The following is a 26472-nucleotide window of genomic DNA, read 5'->3' as shown; positions in this document are numbered from 1 at the left end:
ATGGGTAATGAACGTGGAGCAGCAACGAAGGCTGGAAAGGGTGGAAATGCGAATGGTTCAGTGGATGTGTAGAGTATCGTTGAGAGAGAGGAAGACAAATGATGAATTGCGAAAGATGATGGGAATAGAGCCTGTGATGGATGCTGTGAAGAGAAACAGTTTGAGATGGTTTGGTCATGTGTTGAGGAAGGATGAAAGTGACTGATTGAGAAGAGTGATGGAAATGAATGTAGAAGGAAGTAGAGGACGGGGAAGACCGAGAAAGACTTGGCTAAAGATGGTCGAAGAAGAAATGCGGGCAAGGGGTTAACAAGGGGAGATGCAGAAAATAGGGCAAAATGGAGAAGATTGTCATGGGGACCACAAGGCTAACCCCTGCTCTTGCAGGGAAAATGGCCTTAAAATGCCTGTTCTGTTGTTGTTGATCTGCACAACAATTATATTAGAGAATATAAATGTATGTTGTCATTGCTGACGTGGTCTGGCAGCCCTATTGGATAAAAAACAAACAAAAAAAACTGTTCAAAAACTGAAGAGTTACCGAGTTGACTGCGCAGGGTAAGTATTCTATAAATACCACCTAGTTTGTCATGTTATTTATTATTTTGTTTCCAAGCAACCGCTCAGTCACCACACAACAATGACATCACCACCTATACCTGTATGTAAATTCTGCTCGTGTCACTTTCTAATTATATTGCTTGCATGACTGTATTATAGAGCATTTCATGGTTACACATGAGAAGGGATGATATTGCATGTTATATGCCTTTTATATGAAGTTTTTCCTATTTCCAATTCCATAATTATTTCTAATACTGTAGAATAAAATAAAAAATCCATGGAAACCAAAGTTGGGCGAGTTCGAATGGAGGGGTGTGTGTGTTGTAAGCTCATGGTTATTGGGTTTATATTTAACCTTCCAATACATATTTGTGCCATCGATGGAGGATACCTTTGCAAACAGTGATATTTTAGAGCCGATGGCATGTGAGATAGTCGTGTCGCTGCAGATAGTGGGGAGAGTGCCTTTTCAGCTTCGAGGAAGCAACTGACTGTCACTAGCCGGAAAACATATGTTGGAAAGCTCTGCGACGCTATGTTTGTTCATATGGCTTGTGCCTTTTTTTTCCAAGTCAAGGCTCATGGAAAAGCTCAAACACAGAATGGATTTCATCTGAGATGGTGGTTAACAGCTGTCTTGAAGACCCAGAGGGAAGAATGAGATTGAAGACAATGTGGAAGTTTGTAACACAGGTGGGGAGAAAGAGGAAAGAATGAGTGGAGGTGGGCAGTGGTTAAGGATTTTATCAGTTGTGGCCAATTTTCAGAGGGAAGTCCCTCGCAATTTTTCCTCCATGAGTCACTTGACTTTGGGATGGCAATGACAGGCCCATTTGCCACTTCCATGCTGTGCAGGCCATCCTTTAATTACAAGAGCGCAAGCAACGCACGCGCACAACACGCTGGTTGACACAGCTCGGACATAACGATGTGGTCACCTTGAGTCGCTCTGTGAAATCCAAATGTTAAATTAGTTTATTGTTTGAAATGATTATTTGCAAGTTGAAGTTGAACGACAATTTACAAACTGCAAACCTAGAGAAGGCCATGGAAGAAGCTGAGGTAGACCAAGATCCCTGAGGTATCATCTGTCTGTCTCTCAATCACCTGCAGGTCGCGTTTTTACTCCGATCTTCAGGAAACTTAACCACCTGGTTGAGGTAGCCTCGAGCAAGAAGCCTATTGTTTTAGGTCAAAGGTCAAGGTCACATAAATCGTTAATTTCATCTGATTCACTTGATATATACTTCATATAAAACCGAGAAACACAGGCAGATACTGAACCCTCGAGTTGAAGCCTCGGTTGACCCTTGTGAATATGTCTATAAATTATGTACGGTTTGAACATGAGTACGTCTATACATGTTGGACCTTGACTATCTCTTAATTACGAACTATTGGAACATACCATTTCGACCTTTAGACCCCTTTTGAGCATTTTAGATCCGATGAACTTTTTATAACGCTTTACTTTTAGACCTTTGACCCTTTAGACTGTTTTGACCCTTCGACTCCTGAAGACCTTTCACACTTTAGACTGTTTAACCCACTTGTTCCTTAGACCTTTTTGGCAATTAGCCCCACTGTAGACCCCATTTAGACTCCTTAAACCCTTCGACCCCTCAGACCCGTAACTACTGCTGGAACATACCCTTTAGAGTTTAGACCTTTTAGATGCCATATACCTCTTAGACCGCTTTGGACCATTTTTGACCTTTAAAGATCTTTCAGACCACTTAGACCCCACCCCTTGAGCCCTTAGACCTTTTAGGTCCCTTTAGACCTTTGATATATTTTAAGACACTTTTGACCCCATTGACTATGAAAGATCTTTATACCATTTAGAAATCCTTAGACCCTAACTACTATTGGAAAATATCCTTTCGACCTACCCAGCAATTAGACCCGTTCGACCCCTTTTGACACACACCACTCAAACATCTGTAGTCTTCTAGAAATACACTGACTATGCTTTTTTTCAGCAAGTAATGCGCAATGTCCACCCACCTGGGTACTCCGCTAGTTTGAACAGAATTTGTATATTGGGTCACTGAATTGATTCACCCATCAAACAAAACCTAGAAACATATTGTTTATTTGGATTTCGCAAGCATCATGCTATGCACAACATCTTTCTTTTGTCTGTCTGATTGTGAGCAGGATATCTCAAAACGTTATGGGACAAACTTCAGACAAACTCAGACATTCAGACAAAACTTGGTGGACAGGTTGGTTAGGTGTGTGACTAGGATGAATTCATTAGATTTTGTTGAAGATCAGAGAGAGAGAGAGAGAAAGAGAAAGAGAAAGAAAAACGATATACAGCACAATATTTCAAAAAGATGGGGACGGGTTACGATAAACATGTTCAGCCTGTTGGAGATATGCGCCCTACCAAGTGCTATTGTTGTAGTATTGTAATGTTATGCCAGATGTTATCATTGGAGAGGCTTACCCTTGTCTTCACTCGCCTCTGTAGCTTAGCTGTGTGTTTCTAAGCATCGATTGCAATTAAAACTGAACAACCAAATAAACATCACTGATGTTGTTTCGGTTGATGATACGACCTGATTAGTCTTTGTAAACTGACCGTCTGGGAGCACATGGTAAACACAGACTTTATTGTCACAATTAACAATCTGCTGTCTGGTACGGATAACAATATCTAGCATATTCGGTGGTGTAATGGTTAGGGCATCTGCTCTGTCTGGGAGGATGGCGGTGTGAACCCTGGCCCAGTAGTAAAAAGGATAGAGCATGGACTAACGACCATAGGTTGGCAAACATTGCACGTGCCTCCTCCTGCGCTGAAGTTCCTTGCAAGTGTACTCGTTGTTTATCACTCCCGGACAGTGCCAACTGCTGCATGCATTGATGTCTAAATTTTATTTATATATTATTTTGCGAATTTTTAACGTTGCATTTGCCACCTGCGTCACATTGATCTGGCATTTTGTTTATAAATTCCAGCGCACGTTGGTTGCTCAAAGCAGGACTCGTTGTTTCCCGACATCACGACGATGCCGGCAAGGAAGCGGAACGAGCCGCATCTGTTCCCCAAAGTGGTTTAACTGTATGATAAATCCTCCTTGTCCCTGTTCCCAATTTCCAAATCAGAGTTTCGAAAAAACTTGTGCCAAGCTCATCCTGATATTGCTGGCACACATGATTTTAAACGGAATTTTGTGTCTCAGCAATACAAAGAGCTGGTATTCTTTTACAAATTGTTTAATGCTGGAACTCGTGCCATTAGGTGGTAATTGCGGATCATCTGGTTTGTTTTATTTATCTTTGGGGTTTTTTTTTTGTATTTCTGGAATTGCCCAATCACTTGGGAAATGCCATTGTGCATTGGGGGGAAACAAAGCCTTGTAACGGTTGGAGCGCTCGCTATAACGACAGCTGGGAATCTCAGGTTAAAAGGGAGAATCCACCATCTGCTATATAAATAGGAAAGTGTTGCATCCATTTGACTGTCATGTTATTTATTTATTTCTTGCTAGGTAATGGCTGGGCTATAATAAGGCAATGTGCCACTTTAGAGGCAGGCCGTTGTGGTGATGCAGAGCTCAAATTACTGTTATAAGATTGATCCATCATTGTGCAAGTCATTGTCATCCAAGCCGTGTGCCGTGTAATTTTGGGTACGGCACGAGGCACGTGCTTCTGAATGCTGTTCTCCAGCTCGATGGTACAAGAGGCTATTGTTGTCCGGACGACGCTTGAATAATGATTATTTTACAATCGTAAGAACATTAGTCCAATGGAAGGTTATTGTATGCGAACAATGCTTCGGCGGTAATTATTATTTATTGCTGTTTGAGGACACGGTCCTCAAAATCTGAAATCCTGGTGATGGTATTTTAGCGCTGACATGTCCCTCTTTCCTGCGTACAGGGTCGTTTCGGCAGACCACCGCATGCCATGGCTGAAGCAATGGGTGTTACCGTGAAAATGGAAGAGGATCGAGACCTCGTGGATCCAGCGCGTGACCCTGCAGACTTTGTGAAGGACTTTCAGGAGTATCTGACACGGCAGACGAATCAGGTCAACCTCATCTCTGGCTCGGTGGCCTCGGAGCGGGAGCCAGAGGCCCTCAAAGGAGGTGAGCTCTTGGCATCTGTTATACATTTCAAACCGAAAATGTCTGGGAACGACAGTCTGATGACAAAGGCCGTGTTCTTCCGTGGCTTTCTGGTGCAATTATTGCGGCGACCGAAATGTCGCTTTTCCTGATGGATAGCCCATAAAAGCTCCGCACGTCTCTTCGGCATAGATGTCGGTCACAAGGATTTTGGGGTCTTGCAGGAGAATGGGCGTTTGCAATTCAACACGACTTACCCTGTAATAATTTCTGTAAGCTAATAATACACCGTCGACGAGTACCAGTGAAACTGCTATTAACCAGAAGCTGTCGATGTCATTTGCGTGGTCACGTGCCGCATGTTTTGGATAAATAGTTTCCCTGTTCTATCACGTTGTGCTGTCCTCGATGTTAATAACACGATTGAGCAAACTTGCAAAGAGCACACCCTTCGGCATTTTGTTCTTCACACGTGACACTAATTGTCTGTAATTATGAGCTATTTGTCCCCCTTCCCTCCCCTCATCATTTATATAAACTGAGGATAACGTGTAACCTAACGTGTAATCTAACGTGTAACCTAACGTGTAACCTGCTATTGCAATGTCGTGCACCCCATAATTTTGCCCCTTTCATGGGCTTTCATATCTGTGTACTTGATGGGATGTGCCAATTCTTTTAGATGAGCTTGATACTCGGTATATTGACCTTACTGCTTGCAAAGTTGAAGATTCACGAGTATATGGGTTGGTCTGGTCTCTTATTAGTCCCCTACTGGTTTCACCAGAGGGGACTATAGGTTTGCTCTCCGTCCGTCTGTCCCGTCCCATCCCGTCCCGTCCCACCAGTGGTTTTTCAGACTTTTTCCCCATACCCTTCAACATATTCAACTGAAACATGGGACATGGCTTTATTATGATCAAGTTACAGAACAAGTTCGAGTTTCAGGGTGTTTCATCAATGTTTCAGAGTTATGACCTCTTTGGATTTAGAAAATATCACATTGGTAGGGGACATGCATTGCAAAGCAATTCTCGCTCTTGTACTGTGTTTGTCTCTCTGTCTGTCAATCCCCAACAGGTCACAATTTCAAAAATGATCTTCGTGAAACTTCACCAAATGGTTGGTCATAAAGAATAAGCTTATTGATTTTGAGATCAAAAGGTCAACAGAGGCCAAAGGTCAATGAATTTGTTAATTTTCAAAAATCCTCAATTTTCGTCAGATTGACCTGAAATTTGAAGAGTATTTGCACATCAGGTCACTGATTTCAACCACCAATTATTTTTGAGGCCAACATATGCCAAAAGGTCAACATAGGCCTAAGGTCAATAACTTAGGTGGACTTTCTACAATCATCAATTTTCTTTCATCTGATTGACTTGAATTTTGAACAGGATTTGCATATTTGTCACTGAATCGAACAACAGATTTTAAAAATATTTTTGAGGTAAAGATGTCAATACAGTTTAATCCCTAAGACCCTCGAAGACCATTAGGACCCCCAATAACTTTTAGACCCCTAAGACCCATTATCACCCTTAGACCCCTTGGACCCCTTGGACCTCTAGGTCCCTTAAGACCCATTAGGACCCCATATACTCCATTATAACCCTTAGTCTCCAAAGACCCTATAGACCCCATTGGACCTACTGTCTGAGGGCCTTTTGAAATCATACTTGAGGTTCACTAGTCATAATCAAAAGGCAAACTGGCAAACCACCTCATTACCAAGCTAAGAGGGTGAAAAATAGAATCAATTGATTAAATTACTTTCTTTTTTTTCAGGTTCTGTGCGTGTTGGTGAGTGGCATCAGGAAAAGTCCCACGTGGCATCGGGAAAAGTCCCACCTGGCATCGGGAAGAGTCCCACGTGGCAAAGGGAAGAGTCCCACGTGGCATAGGGAAGAGTCCCACGTGGCATAGGGAAGAGTCCCACGTGGCATCGGGAAAAGTCCCACGTGGCATCGGGAAGAGTCCCACCTGGCATCGGGAAGAGTCCCACCTGGCATCGGGAAGAGTCCCACCTGGCATCGGGAAGAGTCCCACGTGGCAAAGGGAAGAGTCCCACGTGGCATAGGGAAGAGTCCCACGTGGCATAGGGAAGAGTCCCACGTGGCATAGGGAAGAGTCCCACGTGGCATAGGGAAGAGTCCCACGTGGCATAGGGAAGAGTCCCACGTGGCATAGGGAAGAGTCCCACGTGGCATAGGGAAGAGTCCCACGTGGCATAGGGAAGAGTCCCACGTGGCATAGGGAAGAGTCCCACGTGGCATAGGGAAGAGTCCCACGTGGCATAGGGAAGAGTCCCACGTGGCATAGGGAAGAGTCCCACGTGGCATAGGGAAGAGTCCCACGTGGCATAGGGAAGAGTCCCACGTGGCATAGGGAAGAGTCCCACGTGGCATAGGGAAGAGTCCCACGTGGCATAGGGAAGAGTCCCACGTGGCATAGGGAAGAGTCCCACGTGGCATAGGGAAGAGTCCCACGTGGCATAGGGAAGAGTCCCACGTGGCATAGGGAAGAGTCCCACGTGGCATAGGGAAGAGTCCCACGTGGCATAGGGAAGAGTCCCACGTGGCATAGGGAAGAGGCCCACGTGGCATAGGGAAGAGTCCCACGTGGCATAGGGAAGAGTCCCACGTGGCATAGGGAAGAGTCCCACGTGGCATAGGGAAGAGTCCCACGTGGCATAGGGAAGAGTCCCACGTGGCATAGGGAAGAGTCCCACGTGGCATAGGGAAGAGTCCCACGTGGCATAGGGAAGAGTCCCACGTGGCATAGGGAAGAGTCCCACGTGGCATAGGGAAGAGTCCCACGTGGCATAGGGAAGAGTCCCACGTGGCATAGGGAAGAGTCCCACGTGGCATAGAAAAAACGGAGTCCATGACAACGATTTCACCCCATTATAATCACATGGGATCGTTTTGTGATTTTATTATTGCCAAACCTGAGGAATTTTTCAAGTTATCACATTGAAACTTATTTTGACAAGTCCATAACCTCTTCGCAGATGAACGTTTTATTTTCACCTGGAGTTTTTGTTCGCGTTGGTTCCACGTACATTTTAAAGAATTTTGGGTGAAAAGTAGAAGTAACAATAAAAGTATAAAGTACATGTTTCAATATCGTCCTCTTATCATAGTAGGATTGAAGAAATAGCCACTGAGTTGTTTTGAATCCGAGTACGGCGGCCATTTTGCTATTATGCATCCCGTTGTGAAGCGGCTTGCTTACCGCTTGCTAAGAACCTCCCTTGATCGGCAAGCTGCTTGGTAAGCGGCTTGCAAAGCTGTTGATACGGAACGGCTGGTTTGGCAAGCGATAGCAAGCCGCTTGCTAACGGAACACACCCCAGAGGCCTGAGGACGATTCATGCTATCACCCTCACAAGGCCCATGACGCCTATTGGCTCCAACCTTTCGATATTTAATGATCATTTTAACAGTTAGGACACCGTTTCAAATGGAATAGCCTTTAATCATTCATGGGCAAGTGCAGAAATTTTGAAATTAAGTTGCTCCTCCACCTCCTCGCACCCCACCCCCCAAAAAAACTTCACCAAGTTTTGTTCAGAAGCAGCAGTGTGTGCAGTAGCATCTAACGAGTAGGCGAGCTATCGCCGGCATCCTGGGCAAATGACAAATTCCTGCACGCACAGTCGAGTATCCTGCATCGGAGTGGCGACCTGTCCAGGATTGTAACCCGAGTCAAGAAACTGCTTTGGCAGAAATAGACTGTATTGAGCATGGCACATGATGATGATGATTGTAGTAAAATGAACCAATGTACAGTGAGTACTTGTGCTTTCCAGGTGAGGTGGACCGTGGGCTGGTTCATTCGGACATCGAGGTGAATTTGGAGGACGGAGGCACTCTTCCCCTGGATGGTTACGAGCGTACAGCGGATGGCAAGCTGAAGTGCAAGTTCTGTGAATATGCGTGCAAGGGCACAGCTCGACTGGAAGAGCATATGCGGACACACACAGGTGTGAGAGGTAGATTAATGATTTGGTAAAGGTATAATGTTTTACATTTTCTAACATTGGCGTACTTCAAGGTGCTAAATTACTACTACCTTTAGAGGCCATTTTCCCCGCAGAGCAGGGGTTGGCCTTTTTTGGGCACCGTGGTCCCCTTTTTGAAGCGATGTTTTATGGCCGGATGCTCTTCCTGCCACCAACCCTGTGAGTCGCCCCTTGTGACACACAGGGAATTACCAGTGAACTGGTACTCAATTTGCCGACCTCAGAAGGATGACAGGCTGCGTCAACCCCCCTGGCGTTAATTCAGCGATCGACCGGGATTCAAACCCAGGATCCTAGGATCCCAAGCCGGCACCCCAACCGCTAAGCCAACACCAGGCTCGTGCTAAATTTGCTAAATTAAAGAAACAAAATCGCTGTATCGTTTACGTTCGCTAGCTTGCTCGCGTAGTGCCTACGGCCTTTCCACCTGTCGTTATGAGTGTCAATATTTGAGGTTCGGCTGCAGCTTTGGCCTTGCGAGCGGTTCATTGGTCTCGTGGGTAAAGTCTTGTTTAATTGCATTTGGCAGTGTGGGTTCGAGCTCCTCAGCAGAACTTTTCCACACACGTGTGACGCAGAATCCACGATTAATTTGAGCCTTGGAATTGTTCATGACTTGTTGTGAACACCTGGAGTAGAGTCTTTTATTACGAGGCATAAATGGCATTCCATTGTTGCCCTAGCTTTGGGGGCCATCCTAACTTTCTCTGTTTAATCTGCATTGTGGATTTCATACAAGGTACATGAAATGTACATTTTATTTGGCTTTCATATTTATTAGCCTCCGCCCGCGTAGCGAAATCAGGGTTAGGCATTCGGGTGCGTCCGTATGTGTGGCATGCCTGTCTGCATTTTTTAAAATTCATTTTCTCGGCAACGGTTGGTCCGATTGACAAAATAAATTTCACCATAGGAGCGCCTCCTCCTGTACAATTGTTTTATTCATAATTATTTCATAGGTCACGTGGTACGGACGCCATCTTGGAGAAACGTTATACCTCTTTCTCTCCAAAACGGCTCGATGTTTAAAAATAAATAAATAAAATAAATAATTGAAACTGCTCATTGTCAACTACTCCCCATGGGGAATAAGATGTGTTAATGATGCTATCATTGGTGCCTTCATTATGACGTCATAATTTGACAAGAATTTGATTTTTTTTCTTCTCTTCTCTAACTGTTGGTGCCTGTACCACGTGATGGACACAAAATTTTCACCATTTGAGCGCATCCCCCTGTAGAATATTTTAATGATAATTATGATGTCATAGGTCACGTGGCACAGGCACCATCTTGGAAAAACCGAAAAAGGTTGAACCTCTTTATCTCCTAAACCGCTCCATGGAAGAAATTGAAACGTGGCTCATTGTAAAGAACTCCATATAGGGAATAAGTGCTGTTAACGATGTTGTCATTGGTGCCTTAATTATGACGTCATAATGTGACAGGGACAACGCTTCGTCTGATCAGTTTGAAATTTCTTGAGCATAATCTATGCAACAATTATATTAGAGAATATAAATTTATGATGTCATCGCTCACGTGGTCTGGCAGCCATATTGGATCAAAAAAACCGTTCAAAAACAGAAGAGTTGGCTCGCACCAAGTTGATTGAGCAGGGTAAGTATTCTATGAATACCATCTCGTTTATTACCTCCGCCACTAAAGGTGGAAGGAGGTTATGTTTTCACTCCTTTCTGTTTGGCTGTCCATTTGTTTGTTTGTGAACAAAATATCTCAAAAAGTTGTGGACTGATTCAGAAAACGGATTGTGGAAAACGAAATTTGGCATAGATGTAGCGTGTCACAAGGACGAAATGATTCGATTTTTGTGAATATCTGGATTCGGATCTGGCTGCTAGAATTTTTAAAGTGATCTTCACCATTGGGAGATGGGGCCAAAAATTATACATGGCAGGATATCTCAAAAAGTTGTGGACGGATTTGGACGAAACTTGGTGGACCGGTTGGGTGTCTGACAACGACAAATAGATTCGATTTTGGTGAAGATCTGAATATGGATTCGGATATGAGAATTATTTAATTTTCAAGTGATTCTTCACCATTGTGAGACAGGGCCAAAAACTATACATTGCGGGATATCTCAAGAAGTTATGGATGGATTTGGACGAAACTTGGTGGACACGTTGTGTGTGTGTGTGTGTGTGTGTGTGTGTGTGTGTGTGTGTGTGTGTGTGTGTGTGTGTGTGTGTGTGTGTGTGTGTGTGTGACAAGGAAGAATGGATTCGATTTTGGTGAAGATCTGAATATGGATTCAGATATGAGAATTATTTAATTTTCAAGTGATTCTTCACCATTGGGAGATAGGGCCAAAAACTATGCATTGCGGGATATCTCAAGAAGTTATAGATGGATTTGGACGAAACTTGGTGGACAGGTTGTGTGTGTGACAAGGAAGAATGGATTCGATTTTGGTCAAGATCTGAATATGGATTAGGATATGAGAATTATTTAATTTTATAAGTGATTCTTCACCATTCAGTGATGGGGCTAAAATCGATATAAAGCAGGATATCTCAAAAAGTTGACGGATGATTTTGATTGAATGTGATTCTGTATTGTGATTTTCTGGTCTACTCTGGGATACAAAACGTAAACTGTTCACCTGGCGGAGGTATGCTCTCTACTGAGTGCCGTTCTAGTTAATGAATGAAGAAGAAACGTTTCAAACATGTTGTAGGCTTTCTTTTTCTTTCATTATGCTCAGCGTCCAAAAACAGACAGCTCAAAGGAGAGTGCACTCTAACCTACCCCACCTGTCCCAACAATATCAGTGGCCCAGTGTCAAAAATGTAAACATGAATTTTAGATATTTTTTATTAACCATTGCAGTGGTCAGGGATAACCTGACTGTTGTGATTACCATCTGCTGCTATCCTGCAAATGGCCCAGTGTAAGGAGGCAGTAGTGATTGTTAGGGAATGCACGTTAGACTGGGATTCGATTCTCAATCGGGCCTACAAGTCGCATCATTTACCGAGGCGTGGCTGTACTGCTGATGCAACACCTCTAATCCTGGTGTTTTCTTGACGGTTAAAGTGGCTTACGTTCTTGGAGTCGAGTTTAAGTTTTTGTCGTGCCGTTGAATAACACCAGGTGGGTCGATGAAACCCGTCATCCTTCCGAGGTTGGCAAAATGAGTACCGGCTTACCGAAAGCAGGGGGCACCGCATCATCGGCACAGCCGCACTCCCAGCAATGATGCCACCAGCAGACACGGGTTGTATTAAAAAAAAAAAAGAAGTATCCCCGTGCATTGGTGTGGAATTTTGTCACAGATCTTCAACGTCCACCGACTAATGCCAGCAGATGGGACGAGCGTTTAATGTCCGTTGGAGGGACGGCACACACATCGATGAATCGCCCTGCCTGTGAAACACCGTGATTGACGGTTTATAGCTGGGTCGGCATTCAAACCCAGGCTAGATGGCTTCGAGGCGAGTGCAGCAGTAGTGAAACATTTTGACACAGAAATGTTTATCTTTACATAACTTTGGATGAAAGAAAAAGGAAAGTCTTGCTGCAAAACACCAGGATTACAAGAGGATTTAAAATGGCAGCTGCTTCTTTGTGGACTTCGTCTGCGGTGCTGGAATGATGGCTGTTTGTTTGTCTGTGGTCCATGTTGGGTTTTGAAAAACAAGACAGATGCAAAGGAAAATGGGCAGAGAAGAGGAAGAGGACTCGTGTGATAGGGAGAGGGGGTGAAGGAACTCTGATTGTGGGAAAGTGGAAAGGAAAGCTCGAGTTGTGCAGGCTTACCAACCTCCACGCAAACTGCGTATTTCGTACGCAAAACCTTGCTGATGCACAATCGGCGAATTTTTTTTCTCCAAAAAAAAATATATTAAAATACCTACAACTCATACAATACCGACAAATACCTACAAAATATATATTAAAATACTTACAACTCATACAATACCTACAAAATATATATAAAAATACCTATAACTCATACAATACCTACAAATACCTACAAAATATATATTAAAATACCTACAACTCATACAATACCGACAAATACCTACAAAATATATATTAAAATACTTACAACTCATACAATACCTACAAAATATATATAAAAATACCTATAACTCATACAATACCTACAAATACCTACAAAATATATATTAAAATACCTATAACTCATACAATACCGACAAATACCTACAAAATATATATTAAAATACTTACAACTCATACAATACCTACAAAATATATATAAAAATACCTATAACTCATACAATACCTACAAATACCTACAAAATATATATTAAAATACCTATAACTCATACAATACCGACAAATACCTACAAAATATATATTAAAATACTTACAACTCATACAATACCTACAAATACCTACAAAATATATATTAAAATACTTACAACTCATACAATACCTACAAAATATATATAAAAATACCTATAACTCATACAATACCTACAAATACCTACAAAATATATATTAAAATACCTACAACTCATACAATACCTACAAAATATATATTAAAATACCTATAACTCATACAATACCTACAAATACCTACAAAATATATATTAAAATACCTACAACTCGTACAATACCTACAAATACCTACAAAATATATATTAAAATACCTATAACTCATACAATACCGACAAAATATATATTAAAATACCTACAACTCATACAATACCTACAAAATATATATTAAAATACCTACAACTCGTACAATACCTACAAAATATATATTAAAATACTTACAACTCGTACAATACCTACAAAATATATATTAGAATACCTATAACTCATACAATACCTACAAAATATATATTAAAATACCTACAACTCATACAATACCTACAAAATATATATTAAAATACCTACAACTCATACAATTCTGACAAATACCTACAAAATATATATTAAAATACCTACAACTCATACAATACCTACAAAATATATATTAAAATACCTACAACTCATACAATACCTACAAAATATGTATATTAAAATACCTACAACTCATACAATTCCTACAAATACCTACAAAATATATATTAAAATACCTACAACTCATACAATTCCTACAAATACCTACAAAATATATATTAAAATACCTACAACTCATACAATACCGACAACTACCTACAAAAAATATATATTAAAATACCTACAAAATATATTTTAAAATACCTACAACTCATACAATACCTACAAATACCGACAAAATATATATTAAAATACCTGCAACTCACAATACCTACAAAATATATATTAAAATACCTACAACTCGTACAATACCGACAAAATATATATTAAAATACTTACAACTCGTACAATACCTACAAAATATATATTAAAATACCTATAACTCATACAATACCTACAAATACCTACAAAATATATATTAAAATACCTACAACTCATACAATACCTACAAAATATATATTAAAATACCTACAATTCTGACATACCTACAAAATATATATTAAAATACCTACAACTCATACAATACCTACAAAATATATATTAAAATACCTACAACTCATACAATACCTACAAATACCGACAAAATATATATATTAAAATACCTACAACTCGTACAATACCTACAAATAAATATATATTAAAATACCTACAACTCAAATAATACCTACAAATATTTAGAAAATATATATTAAAATACCTACAACTCATACAATACCTACAAAATATATATTAAAATACCTACAAAATATATATTAAAATACCTACAACTCATACAATACCTACAAAATATATATTAAAATACCTACAACTCATACAATACCTACAAATACGTACAAAAAATATATATTAAAATACCTACAGCTCATCTTGATTGTACCACGTGTATCAAAATGACTGCAGGTGGAAAAAAAAGGACTTCCCACTTGAGAAGGTTGCTGTCGAGGTTTGACGAGCGTTTTTTTTTACATTGTTATGGCTTTATTTATTTATTTAAAGTATGTACAGTTTACCAATGGCTTTTTTTGTCTAATCAACGTTTTTTTGAAGAAAAAAAAAAAACCTAAACAAAATGAAATTTAATTGTTTCCAACTGTGCAGATTGGGGCAGGCCACGAGTTGTTTTGAGTCAGGGTTTGACGATGGGGTGCAGCTCCACGCGTCTGTCATACGCAGAAGCTGTTTACTGGAGGCAAACATTTCACTTGAGGACAAGTTTGTTCTAGGAATTCCGGATTTATTCCACTGAGTAACCAGCACCAAAGCCATTCTTTGACTTTTCTTCCTGTTTACTGCTCGAGTCACCCTTTGCATTCATTGTCATCGGATCTGATCTACAACTGATCAGTTAACCTTGAAGTTATGGATTATGAAAGGTGAAACTTTTAAAGTGTAATTCGCACGAGGAGTGTTTGTGTGCACATTCGGGTCGTTTTCAGGAATAGGTGTGGAGGCGAGAGGTTTTCTTTCTTTTTTATAGTCATCATCGGACGCATATTGACAGGTGCGGAGGCGTTGCAGTGTTCAGGACAAGCTGTGGACTCGACTAATGCAGCATGGTGCTGCCGAGTATGACATGGCAGGTTGCTGCTGAAATAGCCGTTACCTACGACTGGAGTTTGCCTAGGGTACCCCCAAACAGCAGATGTGGTGGCATAATGGTTGGAACGTCTGCTCTGAGTCTGGGAGGTCAGCGGTTTGAACCCGACCCAGGCCGAGTCATACCAAATACTTTAAAATGGCACGTGCTCTTTCCTTGGTGGTACGTACCATAGGCTGGTAGCCATTACACAGGTTTGATGAGCTTCATGCCCTCCTCCTGCGTTGAACTTGTGAAGGAACTCGTATTTTGGTGTACCATACTCCGTTAGAATGTTCGTGCTGCCGGAGTAGTTTCTTGGTAAGGGTTATACTGGGTGGTTTGCCATTGCCTTCCAAGCTGCAGTTAGGGCAAGAATTTGGAATTTGTTCAGGGAGCCGGCGATAAGTCGCCTCCTCTTCGCGAAGCTTCAGGTTGGGATCTGCAACGTCCACCAACTAATTTGCCCAGTTTAACGCCCAGTTTAACGTCCATCCGAGGGACACACCGATGAACCACCTTTTGCCTGTGAAACACCAGGATGACAAATTATACCTGGGTCAGGATTCGAACCCAGGCTAGACAGCTTAGAGGGGAGTGGGTGGGCATACCTCTAGGCCATCCTGAACTTGTATTAATGTATTATTATTATCTTTATTACGACTGGCACACAATGGCTACATTAATTGTCTTATTACTTCTCAAAAGGCCACGTAGGATCTTTACATTCACAAGCGAATGATGGCAGATGGGGGGGCAGGCTCTATTACTTTGGCAAAACAACCAATATGGCGTACATTCTGATGCGATTCATTGTCTGGCAAAATAGCAGCACTCATGAAATGCATTTCTATTCGAGAAGGTATTGAAGTCGCAATGGGGAACGCCAAGTGTGCCGCCCTCGCCTACCCCAGTCGTGGCTGTCGACTCCACAACATACCATGCTCCCTGAACAATGAGGAAGGGCGGTGAGGAATGTTCAATCGAAGCGGCAAGATGAGGCGACGACAATAAAGGAGGCAGTTTTGAGGCCAAAAAAAGGGGGTGGGATCAAAAATGGTAGGTGGTGAAGGCAGTTTGGGGATGATCGAGGTAGGTTTGTAGGTTTGTCAATAAAAGAAAAAGCATGGTGCGGCTGTTTTTGAGAGTTTAATGGGAATTCACCAGAACGTGTGAGGATGTTCCGGAGGTGCTTGGCTTGACGTCTCGATAGAGCGGCACTGAAATGGGGGATTTAGCAACCATAACCATGGCGACGGATACTTTGTACCAGATGGTTACCCCTAATATATGTATATATATCACACACACACACACACACACACACACACACACACACACACACACACACACACACACACACACACACACACACACACACACACACACACACACACACACACACACCTCTCCATCTCATTTTTCATACGTGGTGGGTACCCAGGGTCAGGTCGTGGGCATCCTCTCCACACCCCACCCCATGGTAAGGCAATTGTCTGTATCCGTGTTTGTAAGTATGAAAATGGAGAAGCTGACCACAAACAAGGAAATTAGGCCATTTGGACCATCATTGGTGCGGTGCACTCTCAGGTTAACCTTTTCTTCAACTTTAAACATCAATCTTGGTGATGGTTTACTTCAGTCTAAATAACCCGATCTCGTGTGTGTGTGTGTGTGTGTGTGTGTGTGTGTGTGTGTGTGTGTGTGTGTGTGTGTGTGTGTGTGTGTGTGTGTGTGTGTGTGTGTGTGTGTATGTGTATACGTGTGTTTTTGTGTGTATACGTGTATCTGTGTGTTTGTGTGTGAATATGTGTGTTTGTGTGTGTATACGTGTTTGTGTGTGTATACGTGTATACGTGTATCTGTGTGTATACGTGTGTTTGTGTGTCTATACGTGTGTTTGTGTGTGTATACGTGTTTGTGTGTGTATACGTGTGTTTCTGTGTGTATACGTGTGTTTCTGTGTGTATACGTGTGTTTGTGTGTGTATACGTGTGTCTGTGTGTGTATACGTGTGTCTGTGTGTGTATACGTGTGTTTCTGTGTGTATACGTGTGTTTCTGTGTATACGTGTGTTTGTGTGTGTATACGTGTGTTTCTGTGTATACGTGTGTTTCTGTGTATACGTGTGTTTGTGTGTGTATACGTGTGTTTCTGTGTATACGTGTGTTTCTGTGTATACGTGTGTTTGTGTGTGTATACGTGTGTTTCTGTGTGTATACGTGTGTGTATACGTGTGTCTGTGTGTGTATACGTGTAGACACGGAAGCTACAGACACTGTGTGTGTGTATACGTGTTTGTGTGTGTGTATACGTGTGTTTGTGTGTGTGTATACGTGTGTTTGTGTGTGTATACGTGTGTCTGTGTGTGTATACGTGTAGACACGGAAGCTGTGCGTGTGTATTTATTATTAAGCGACATTTATTAAGTGATCATTCTGATTTCCGAGTATAAAACCACATCGTTCGCAGTTTTCTTTGCTCTGTGGAAATTTGACTCATCGTGCCGACCGACGTTGTCGTGGAGAAATTGTTTTGGCCGAGTCGATTGGAATTCCACGCATCACGTGTTAAGACCCATGAACGCATCGTGAGGGAAGGACAGAGAGCGCAGGGTGCCCATGAAGTGCTCGTTTGGGCCTCGTTCAGGCTCCAGATACCAGATATACATTAGATGTAGAACCGCAAGCAGAATTCGATGCTGATGTTTTTATTTCTTTATCGGCAATGTTGTCCTGTTCCTGTGCACAGACAAGAATACAAACGCCTCCTCGCTTCGACAAAAACCATGATTTAAAGTTAAACGAACGAGGAAATCATTGTGGCATTTCGGCAACAACCGGGAATGGCTTTCTTTTGTGACGTGCATGAGGGTGGTGACGACAATGATTGAAACTCGCCGGTGGGCGCCCACGATGGCGGAAATAGTCCGTGCCGTTTTTATCCAAACGTTCACGAGGATTCTGGTGCTCAGCATCGACCGTGAATGCGGCGCGTAAACGAGGCCAGGCATCCGATCCGAGGTCGGGCACCAGCCCCACAGCTCGGTTCTTGCCCGAAATGACCCCATCTCTGTTACCGGTTTGTAATGTGGATTGTGCGATCACCCAAGGTACCCTTCACCGTTCCCTATGGAGCTTTGCCAGAAAACGACTCCATATAACACGAGGCCTCCAACCGCCCCGACCGGCTGGGTTTGCGAGCTCTAATGCGATTATCTTCATGTGGAGGAGAGAGAGGTTGTGGTGGGGAGTAGGGAGGGGCGAGTCGCTTCTGTTTGTGGTGCGGTTTGCGTGCCAGCTGTACGGGGCGAGCGGCTCCCATCCGGCGCAATCTGGTTCTGGCTGGCGCGTTCTTGTCCTCAACTGCCTTTCGGTGCATTTCGAGGGAGTGCTGCTCGTTTCGAGCGACAACTGGGCCGTGCCTGTTTTTTCTCATTTTATTGATGTGACTTGCTTGTGCCTCCAGCCCCGAACAAAAAGAGAATGGCACGTACCAGGGGCACGCACCAGGGGCACGTACCAGGGGCACGTACCAGGGGCACGCACCAGGGGCACGAACCAGGGGCACGAACCAGGGGCACGAACCAGGGGCACGTACGAGGGGCACGCACCCAGGGGCACGTACGAGGGGCACGCACCAGGGGCACGTACCAGGGGCACGCACCAGGGGCACGCACCAGGGGCACGAACCAGGGGCACGCACCAGGGGCACGAACCAGGGGCACGCACCAGGGGCACGAACCAGGGGCACGCACCAGGGGCACGCACCAGGGGCACGAACCAGGGGCACGTACCAGGGGCACGCACCAGGGGCACGCACCAGGGGCACGTACCAGGGAAACGCACCAGGGGCACGCACCAGGGCACGCACCAGGCAGCCTCTCGTGCCACGTTTCTATTCAGATCCATTGAATATTTTGCGAGTATGTAACCAAACTAGGTGGTGTAATGGTCAGAGTGTCCCAACTGACTCGGGGAGGTCGGCGGTGCGAACCCAAGGAGTACAATGAACACTTAAAAAGTGGCAAATGCTGATTCTTCACTTGGCATTGATATGGCAGAGACAACAACCGTAGGTTGGCAACCTTTGCACATAATTGTGTTTGCCTCCTCCTGCGTTGAACTTCCTTGTAAGGGTCTTCATATTTATATACGTAAATTATTTCATAAACTTATTTGTAATTTATGGACATATTTCTTCCATAATTTCTTGATATTTGCATGCTCATTGCTCATGATAGATTTTGAAATGTTATATATTGGTATTTATTTGCCTTTTCATTAATTGTCAATCGATTTTCTCATTTGAATGTGACCATGACCGTTTTCGTATTCGGACTATGGTATTGTTAATAAACCGAATTTATTATTATGATTATTATACGTGCGTGAACACACAAGGACGTTCTTGGCTCCTTCCATGAGTACGTTCACACCCTCTTCGCAGCACACTCCTTGCCGCCCTCGCTTTGCCTTGTTTTCCACTTTCTTAAACGGATGAACCTCTAATTCTCCTGTCATCTAAAAATAAAGGTCTACACAATGCCTGACATTCTTGCTGATGCTTTTCTGCACAAAATGTCGACGTTTTCCAGTCCTGATGTCATATATCGTCACCCTCATAACAAAAGTGCCTGTCATTTTTTACAGTTTGGAGAAAAAGGCAAAAAACTGCTGCAATTGAAGTGCAAGAAATCACACCGTGGACTTATTAGGCAGATTAACAAAAAGTGGTTCAGGAAGTTAACAATGACTTGGGCATTTTTACAGGTGTCACAAATGAGAGAACAAGTGAGTTAGGCAGAAAATCTAAAAAAGGCCAAAAAAATGACAGGCACTTTTGTTATGAGGCATTCATAACATTATATATGCACTTACATATATAATATAATACATACTTTTATATATATATATATACATAGATGCATACATACATACCTATATATGTATACATATACATACATATACACATACATACGTATAAACATATACACATATAAATACATACGTATACATATACACATACGTGCGCATACATATACACATACGTACGTATACATATAAACATGTGCACACATACATATACCGTACACATACAAATACATACGTATACACCTACGCATACGTACGCACACATATACGCATACATATACACATACATATACATATAAACATGTGCACACATACATATACATATATGCATACACATATGCATACACACATCATTTCAAAGCCAGCTGCAGTGAAACAACTTTTCTGTGGTTCTGAATGTAGGCCTGGATGACAGGTGCTGCAAATACTGAACCTCTGTTGCAAGATTGTTTGTTTTGGGTTTAGGGTTGTTGCCCTTGATGCAAAAGAGCAATCTTGATTGCTTATCCTGGAGGTGGTTGGTGCTCGCCCCTAAAGATAGATCAGTAATATTGCGTGCGTGTTTTCTAAATTGAACGAATGCTTCATGTGGTGAAGAAAGGAAACTTAAAATTAATTTATGAGATGGCAGCAAGTCTGAATAACCACAGCCCTTCCCTTTCTTGTTTCCCACATGACAAAGGGATGAGGTCTGCTGCTTTTGAACGAGCGACTTGGTGTCATTAGGAGCCTCGGTGCCTCGATTATAAACCCTCTGTTATTATTAATCTTATAAATAGCTTGGGTGGTAGCATGCTGCCATCTTTCACTGCGTAAGCGTGTGGGTGTCATGTCAGGCCTTCTTTAGAAATTGCTTTACTGACTGAACAGAGATAAATGGAGCAGGCCCGGAGGTTAATGTCACACTGACATTGATACTATTTTCAACTCTGGTGAAGCAGATTAACTTGGGCGGAATGTGGGTTCACCTGGAGAGAATCGAGAAAAATTGGGGGAAATGTTGGAGGAGGGAGGGAGCTGGAACGGCCTGATTACAAGAGATTTCGGTCACGCATCACATGCTCAATGTTTAAAATGTTGTCATTTTTAACTCAACTGGACTATGTCCAGCTGAGTTTTTGTCGACACCCAGTGTCCGTCGTCCGTCTGTAAACAATTCGACGTCTACCCTCTAAAAGTCACAAATATTGATAAAATTTGATGAAACTTGTTATGCAGCATCTTTAAGACATAAACTAGTTTGGGATTGCATTTGGGCGTTGCACGCCCAAAAATGGGCGTGGCAGGGCTGCCATATTGAAAAAGCAATTTTTTAGTTTCATGCCTCACTTAAAACTCAATTTTTTCTAGTTTCCTGTTTAAACACGAGATACCTTCAACGTTACTGTACCTCTTTAGCACATATAAACTATATAGTTTGTAGTTCTATTATGCATATTCTAACCATATTGATATGGACCAGTTGAGTTCAGGTTCCCTGGAACCTCTAGTTTATCTTTTCGATTACCGACATGGTGCAATGCCTGCTCAAACAAACTCAAATAATGTCTTATTTTTATCATAAATATACGGTATCGTTTCAACTTTTTTGTAGGACTATGATTTCAAAGCTGATTGGTGTCCCAATGAGTAATTCTGTACGGTATCGGCTTCCAGGTGACTGCTGTGTTGTGAATCAAAGTATTTCCCAACAGCTTTGGGCCCATGTTTTGCCAGTTTTGAAATGGTGACCTGACCCAAAATCACTTCTTCTTTTTTTTTCGTTTCCAGGTGAAAAGCCCTACCGCTGCCATCTTTGTTCATTCGCTTCGGCTTACGAGCGCCACCTCGAGGCGCACATGCGGTCCCACACGGGAGAAAAACCATACAAGTGTGACCTCTGTGCTTTCCGTTGCAGTGATCGAAGCAACTTGTCTCACCACCGACGGCGTCGGCACAAAGCAGCCGGGCTACCCACCCTTGCCGGACTATCGAATCTGAGTCCGCGTGGCCTTTTGGCCAGTCGACGCAGTATGCTGGGCTCCCTGGCCAGTCTAGGTCGACGCCCGCATTTATACCATCATGGACCACCAAGTCTCTCGGCAGTTTCTGGCTATCACCAAGCACACCAGCAACAGCACAGGGAAATGCAACGCTTCACTGGAGATGCCATCACAAGTGGCCATGGAGAGGAAAGGGGATACAAAGCACTTTCTGATGGGGGGTCTCCTGGAGATACCCCGCTAAGTCAACTGTCAGCCTTAGCCGGCCATATTAATAGTATGGTGGCTACGCAATCGTGTGGTGGAGAACAGCGAGGAAGTGGGAGGTTGTTGTCCGAGGGGCACGATAGTGGTGAGGGCTTGGAATGTGATAGTGTTTCAGCCCGACCACCCGATAACGATTCCGCCAGTTCGGTCCCAAACGGTGGACTCGTCGTTGGCTCCGCTGTAAGCCTAGCTTTGGGACCGTGTCCAGTTCTGCCAAGCCCAGAGCCAGCATCCCGGGGTCAGCAGACGACACAGCGCGGCAGCTGCAGCCCATATCGTCCTGCCGTGGAAAGCGGCCCAGCAGTGCAGGCGACGAGTCCGGCCAGTAGCACTGGGAGTCAGCGAAGCACGCCTTTGCCTTTGGCTGCAGCCACCTTGCACGCCTCTCCGCGAGACCCCTTGCTTTGCTGTCCCTACTGTGACATCGTTTTCCCAGACAATGTTTTGTATACCATCCACATGGGATGCCACGGCTGTGAAAATCCATTTCAGTGCAACTTGTGCGGACATCGCTGTCGGGACCGATACGATTTCAGTTGCCATTTTGCCCGTGGGCAACACAAGAGGTAGACATGAAAGCCGAGCTCTGAGTAGTTAGGATAGCAGGTTGGATGATTGGTAAGGGCTGCCGCAGCCCAATGTAAGGGGAGGTTATGCTCATCTTAAACCCAACATAAGGAATTTACAAATAATTGTTTTGTCACATTTCCTTCCCTTTCTGATGATTGATTCATGAAGATGCAATTTTGTTCAGTTTTGTGCCATGATCCCTCATACACTTTGAATGCCGTTATAAACCACTCTTCTTTCGCACCATCGGTATATTACGTTAAACAAAGAGCTACCAGACAGCAATGCAGTTTTGGACACAAGTTAATTAAAAAAAACACAATTATTTGGCTTTCCAGCATTCTTGAAATGCTGTTTTGAAGACGGAGCTCGCGTGGGGCTTCCAGTACAGTACGGACAATTCACAGGAAGTTTTCAGGAAGTAGCTTGGCATCGATGTCCAGGTGGCAGAGCGGAATTTGATTGAGAACAATCCAGCATAAAAGTGCTTTGTGGAATAGTCAACGGGCCATGCACATTATTTCGTATGTGCAGTGGAAGATGATGATGATGATGATGCAAAGGAGGAGATAGGTCAAGAACTGCAACAAGCACACACCTTTTTGGTACCCAAATCAATGTCTGAAGTGGATTTGGATAGCGTTGCTATTCCGCTTGACAAATGTTGATTTGTGCGTATTGAGGTGTCCAAGATCCCTCCCCATCCCCTGAGGAGACTTCTTTCTGAATAATGATCCGAGTAGCGATCGAGGGCAACGAATGGTCATCAGATGATCAAGATGAGATTATCTAGAGCAGGGGTCGCCAAATTTTTTTTTCAATGTGAGCTACTTTTGATTCATGAATTATTTCAAGAGCTATTAAAACATAAATTAATTAGAACGGCACGCGGTAGAGCGCATACCTCCACCAGGCTGAACAGTTTATGGTTTCTATCCCACTGATAGGCCAGATCTTCATCTGGACCTGAACCAAAATCTAATCGGCTTCTTATTGTAACTTAACCAACTGATCCACGAAGTTTAGTCATAACTCGTCCAAAACTTTTTGAAATATGTTATATATCGCTTTTCGCCCGATCTCTCAATGGTGAAGAATCACTTAAAAATTTAAATAAATCTCGTATCCGAATCCATATTCAGATCTTCACCAAAATCGAATCAATTCTTCCTTGTCACACACCCAACCTGTCCACCGAGTTTTGTCCAAATCCGTCCACAACTTTTTGAGATATCTTGTTGGGGTGACAAACAGGGGTGAAAACCTTTGGTGGCGGAAGTGAAAATACATGAATTGATAAAGGTACAAATTTAGTTGTTACAGATAAATTACAAAAATACATATTTAAAGTAAAGGAAAATTGATCTTTACCTTCACTTCAGTGTGAACCTCGACACTGCAATGTGTCCACCAGTACTGCGCAATCTGGTGTGTATCCTGAGAGGGCAATGGTGATGGAGGCCTTCAGATGCTCATCTGTCAGATGGGTTCGAAATTTAGATTTGATGCAGTTCATGTCGGAAAAGGCAGATTTGCAAAGTTAGACAGGGCCAATTAGGGAAGCCCCTTTCATTGCTACTTCATGGATGTGACTGTACTTTTCAGGATCCACAAGTTTCCAGAAATTTGTGGCAGATTGTCTTGATTTCAACTGAATGCCATTTTGAATGCAGATCATTTCCATTCCCAAAGGGACACAATGAAGGTGAAACAGCAAAACAATTTGTTCAGAAGTGTCACCAACATCAACTTCCATGAAGGAGTTTGGAGTGACCGTCACACAGGGCTCCATCTCCTCAAAATCATTATAATCTGTTGTTGAACTCTCGGCTAAGCCTGGTCAGGAAATCACTGTACTTGGCCATGTCCAGGATTCCGACAGCAACATCATTTCCTGTTCAGGCTTGGAGCGTAGGAGGAAAATGTTGCATTTTACTTTTCTGGACTTGTATACGAGAAGGTTCAGTTTCGACTTGAAAAGCTTTCACTGCTTTGCAGTTATTGTGGGGAAGAGGAGTGAACAGCAACATGGCAATCATGTCAGCAATTGTCTTCTGCTTCCCTCGCAATCCACAGTTCATGGAGTTCAATTGTTCTGTCGTATGTGTTAGAAATGCCAAATCGAGCAGCCACGCAGCATTTGATAATTGCGTGGAATCTTCGTTTCTTGACTCCATGAAATCTTTAGTATCTGGTAAAGTTTTTGAGCGATGATCTGCACGAATGACACAAGACGTTCAATTCCGATTTGAAACAGTATTCTTCAAACCGTAACCTGTACATACAATAACATTCTCCCCTCACAGCATTGATGCCGGCAGTTTTCATTGGCTGCGCGTTACCTGTTATGTTGAGGGAAAGAACAGCAACATGGCACGTTTTGGTGAGATGAACCATAATCGCACACCTTGTGGTGGCCTTGTCCCCCAGGTAAGCTCCATCGCAGGACCTTTGTCCCAAATTTGACACAAAACGTGGTGTCGTATAGAAATGGAGAAGATTGCCTCGGAGTGAAAAAGTCCGTCGCCAAAGTTGACTAGATCCCATCGTCGTCAACTTCATCACTGCTTTCTAAGGATTAATTTTGCAGGTGAATGCAAAATGTAATTGACATTAAATTATTTTCCATAGTTTTCTTTTTATCTGGATTTTAGGTACTTTTATATAAATAAATAAATATAAATATTAGTCAATGGTCAGGGTTCACTCACTACCATTGTACAATGTTATATAAATGTACAACAGTATAATAAATGCACGGTATTTTGAGTCACGTTGTCTTTGCTAGAATGCCAAACGACCTGGCTGAGAAGGGTTAACAAGCATTAACCTTCTGCAAGCCAACATTGACACCGACACATCACGGAATTCTAATGTACTTCCCTGGTGAGTAGCCATACTGGTATGCATATTGTGTTTGTGAAAGTTTGTTCAACATGACGGACTCGCTGGTGTAATGGTGAGTGTCCGCTCAGAACCTGGGAGATCGGTGGTTTGAACCCCGGTCAAGTCAAACTAAAGACCAACTATAACGGCACTCAGGAGAGCACACCACCGCCAGGCTGAACACCACGTTTTGTATCCACTGATAGGCCAGATTTGGATTCGGACCTGAACCAAAATCTAATCAGCTTGTTATTGTCACCTAACCAACTCATCCACCAAGTTTTGTCATAACTCGTGCACAACTTTTTTAAATATCATGATATACGGTATATCGGTTTTGACCCCATCTCTCAATTGTGGTCATTTTTTAAAATTCTCGGATCAATATCTTCACAAAAGTCGAATCACTTCGTCCTTGCCACACAACCAATCTGCCCACCAAGTTTCTTCCAAATCCATCCATAAGTTTTTGAGATATCCTGCTCACAGGGACAGCCAGACAGGGGTGAATAAATAACCTCTGTTTAATTTTGGTGGCAGAGGTAAAAATGGTGTGTGCTGCTTCCTTGCTTCATGCTCAGCATATAAAAAGGATAAAGCATGGACAAACAATCAAAGTGCAGGCTTCGATTGACCTAAATGGA

General features: G+C 42.8%; 1 protein-coding gene across 6 annotated transcripts in view; it reads left to right on the top strand.

Annotated features, from left to right (window-relative positions):
- Window positions 1-25711, top strand: part of IKZF5 (IKAROS family zinc finger 5) — a 68079-nt gene extending 42368 nt beyond the window's left edge. For 3 of the 6 annotated variants that reach the window (XM_068109791.2, XM_078774748.1, XM_068109792.2), the window contains 4 exons: window positions 4462-4669; window positions 8463-8636; window positions 10230-10295; window positions 21894-25711. In XM_068109791.2, the coding sequence (XP_067965892.2) occupies window positions 4489-4669; window positions 8463-8636; window positions 10230-10295; window positions 21894-22942 (1470 nt within the window). In that variant the 5' untranslated portion in view covers window positions 4462-4488 and the 3' untranslated portion in view covers window positions 22943-25711. The remainder of the gene's footprint in view (window positions 1-4461; window positions 4670-8462; window positions 8637-10229; window positions 10296-21893) is intronic. The other 3 variants (XM_068109793.2, XM_078774749.1, XM_078774750.1) reach the window with 1 other exon arrangement.
- The last annotated feature ends 761 nt before the right edge of the window (window positions 25712-26472 follow it).

Source organism: Myxine glutinosa, chromosome 3 (assembly GCF_964187855.1).
Source record: "Myxine glutinosa chromosome 3, kmMyxGlut1.1, whole genome shotgun sequence".
Taxonomy (NCBI): Eukaryota; Metazoa; Chordata; class Myxini; order Myxiniformes; family Myxinidae; genus Myxine; species Myxine glutinosa.
The sequence above is the reverse complement of the archived record's forward strand: the minus strand, read 5'-3'. Positions and strand labels throughout refer to the sequence as shown.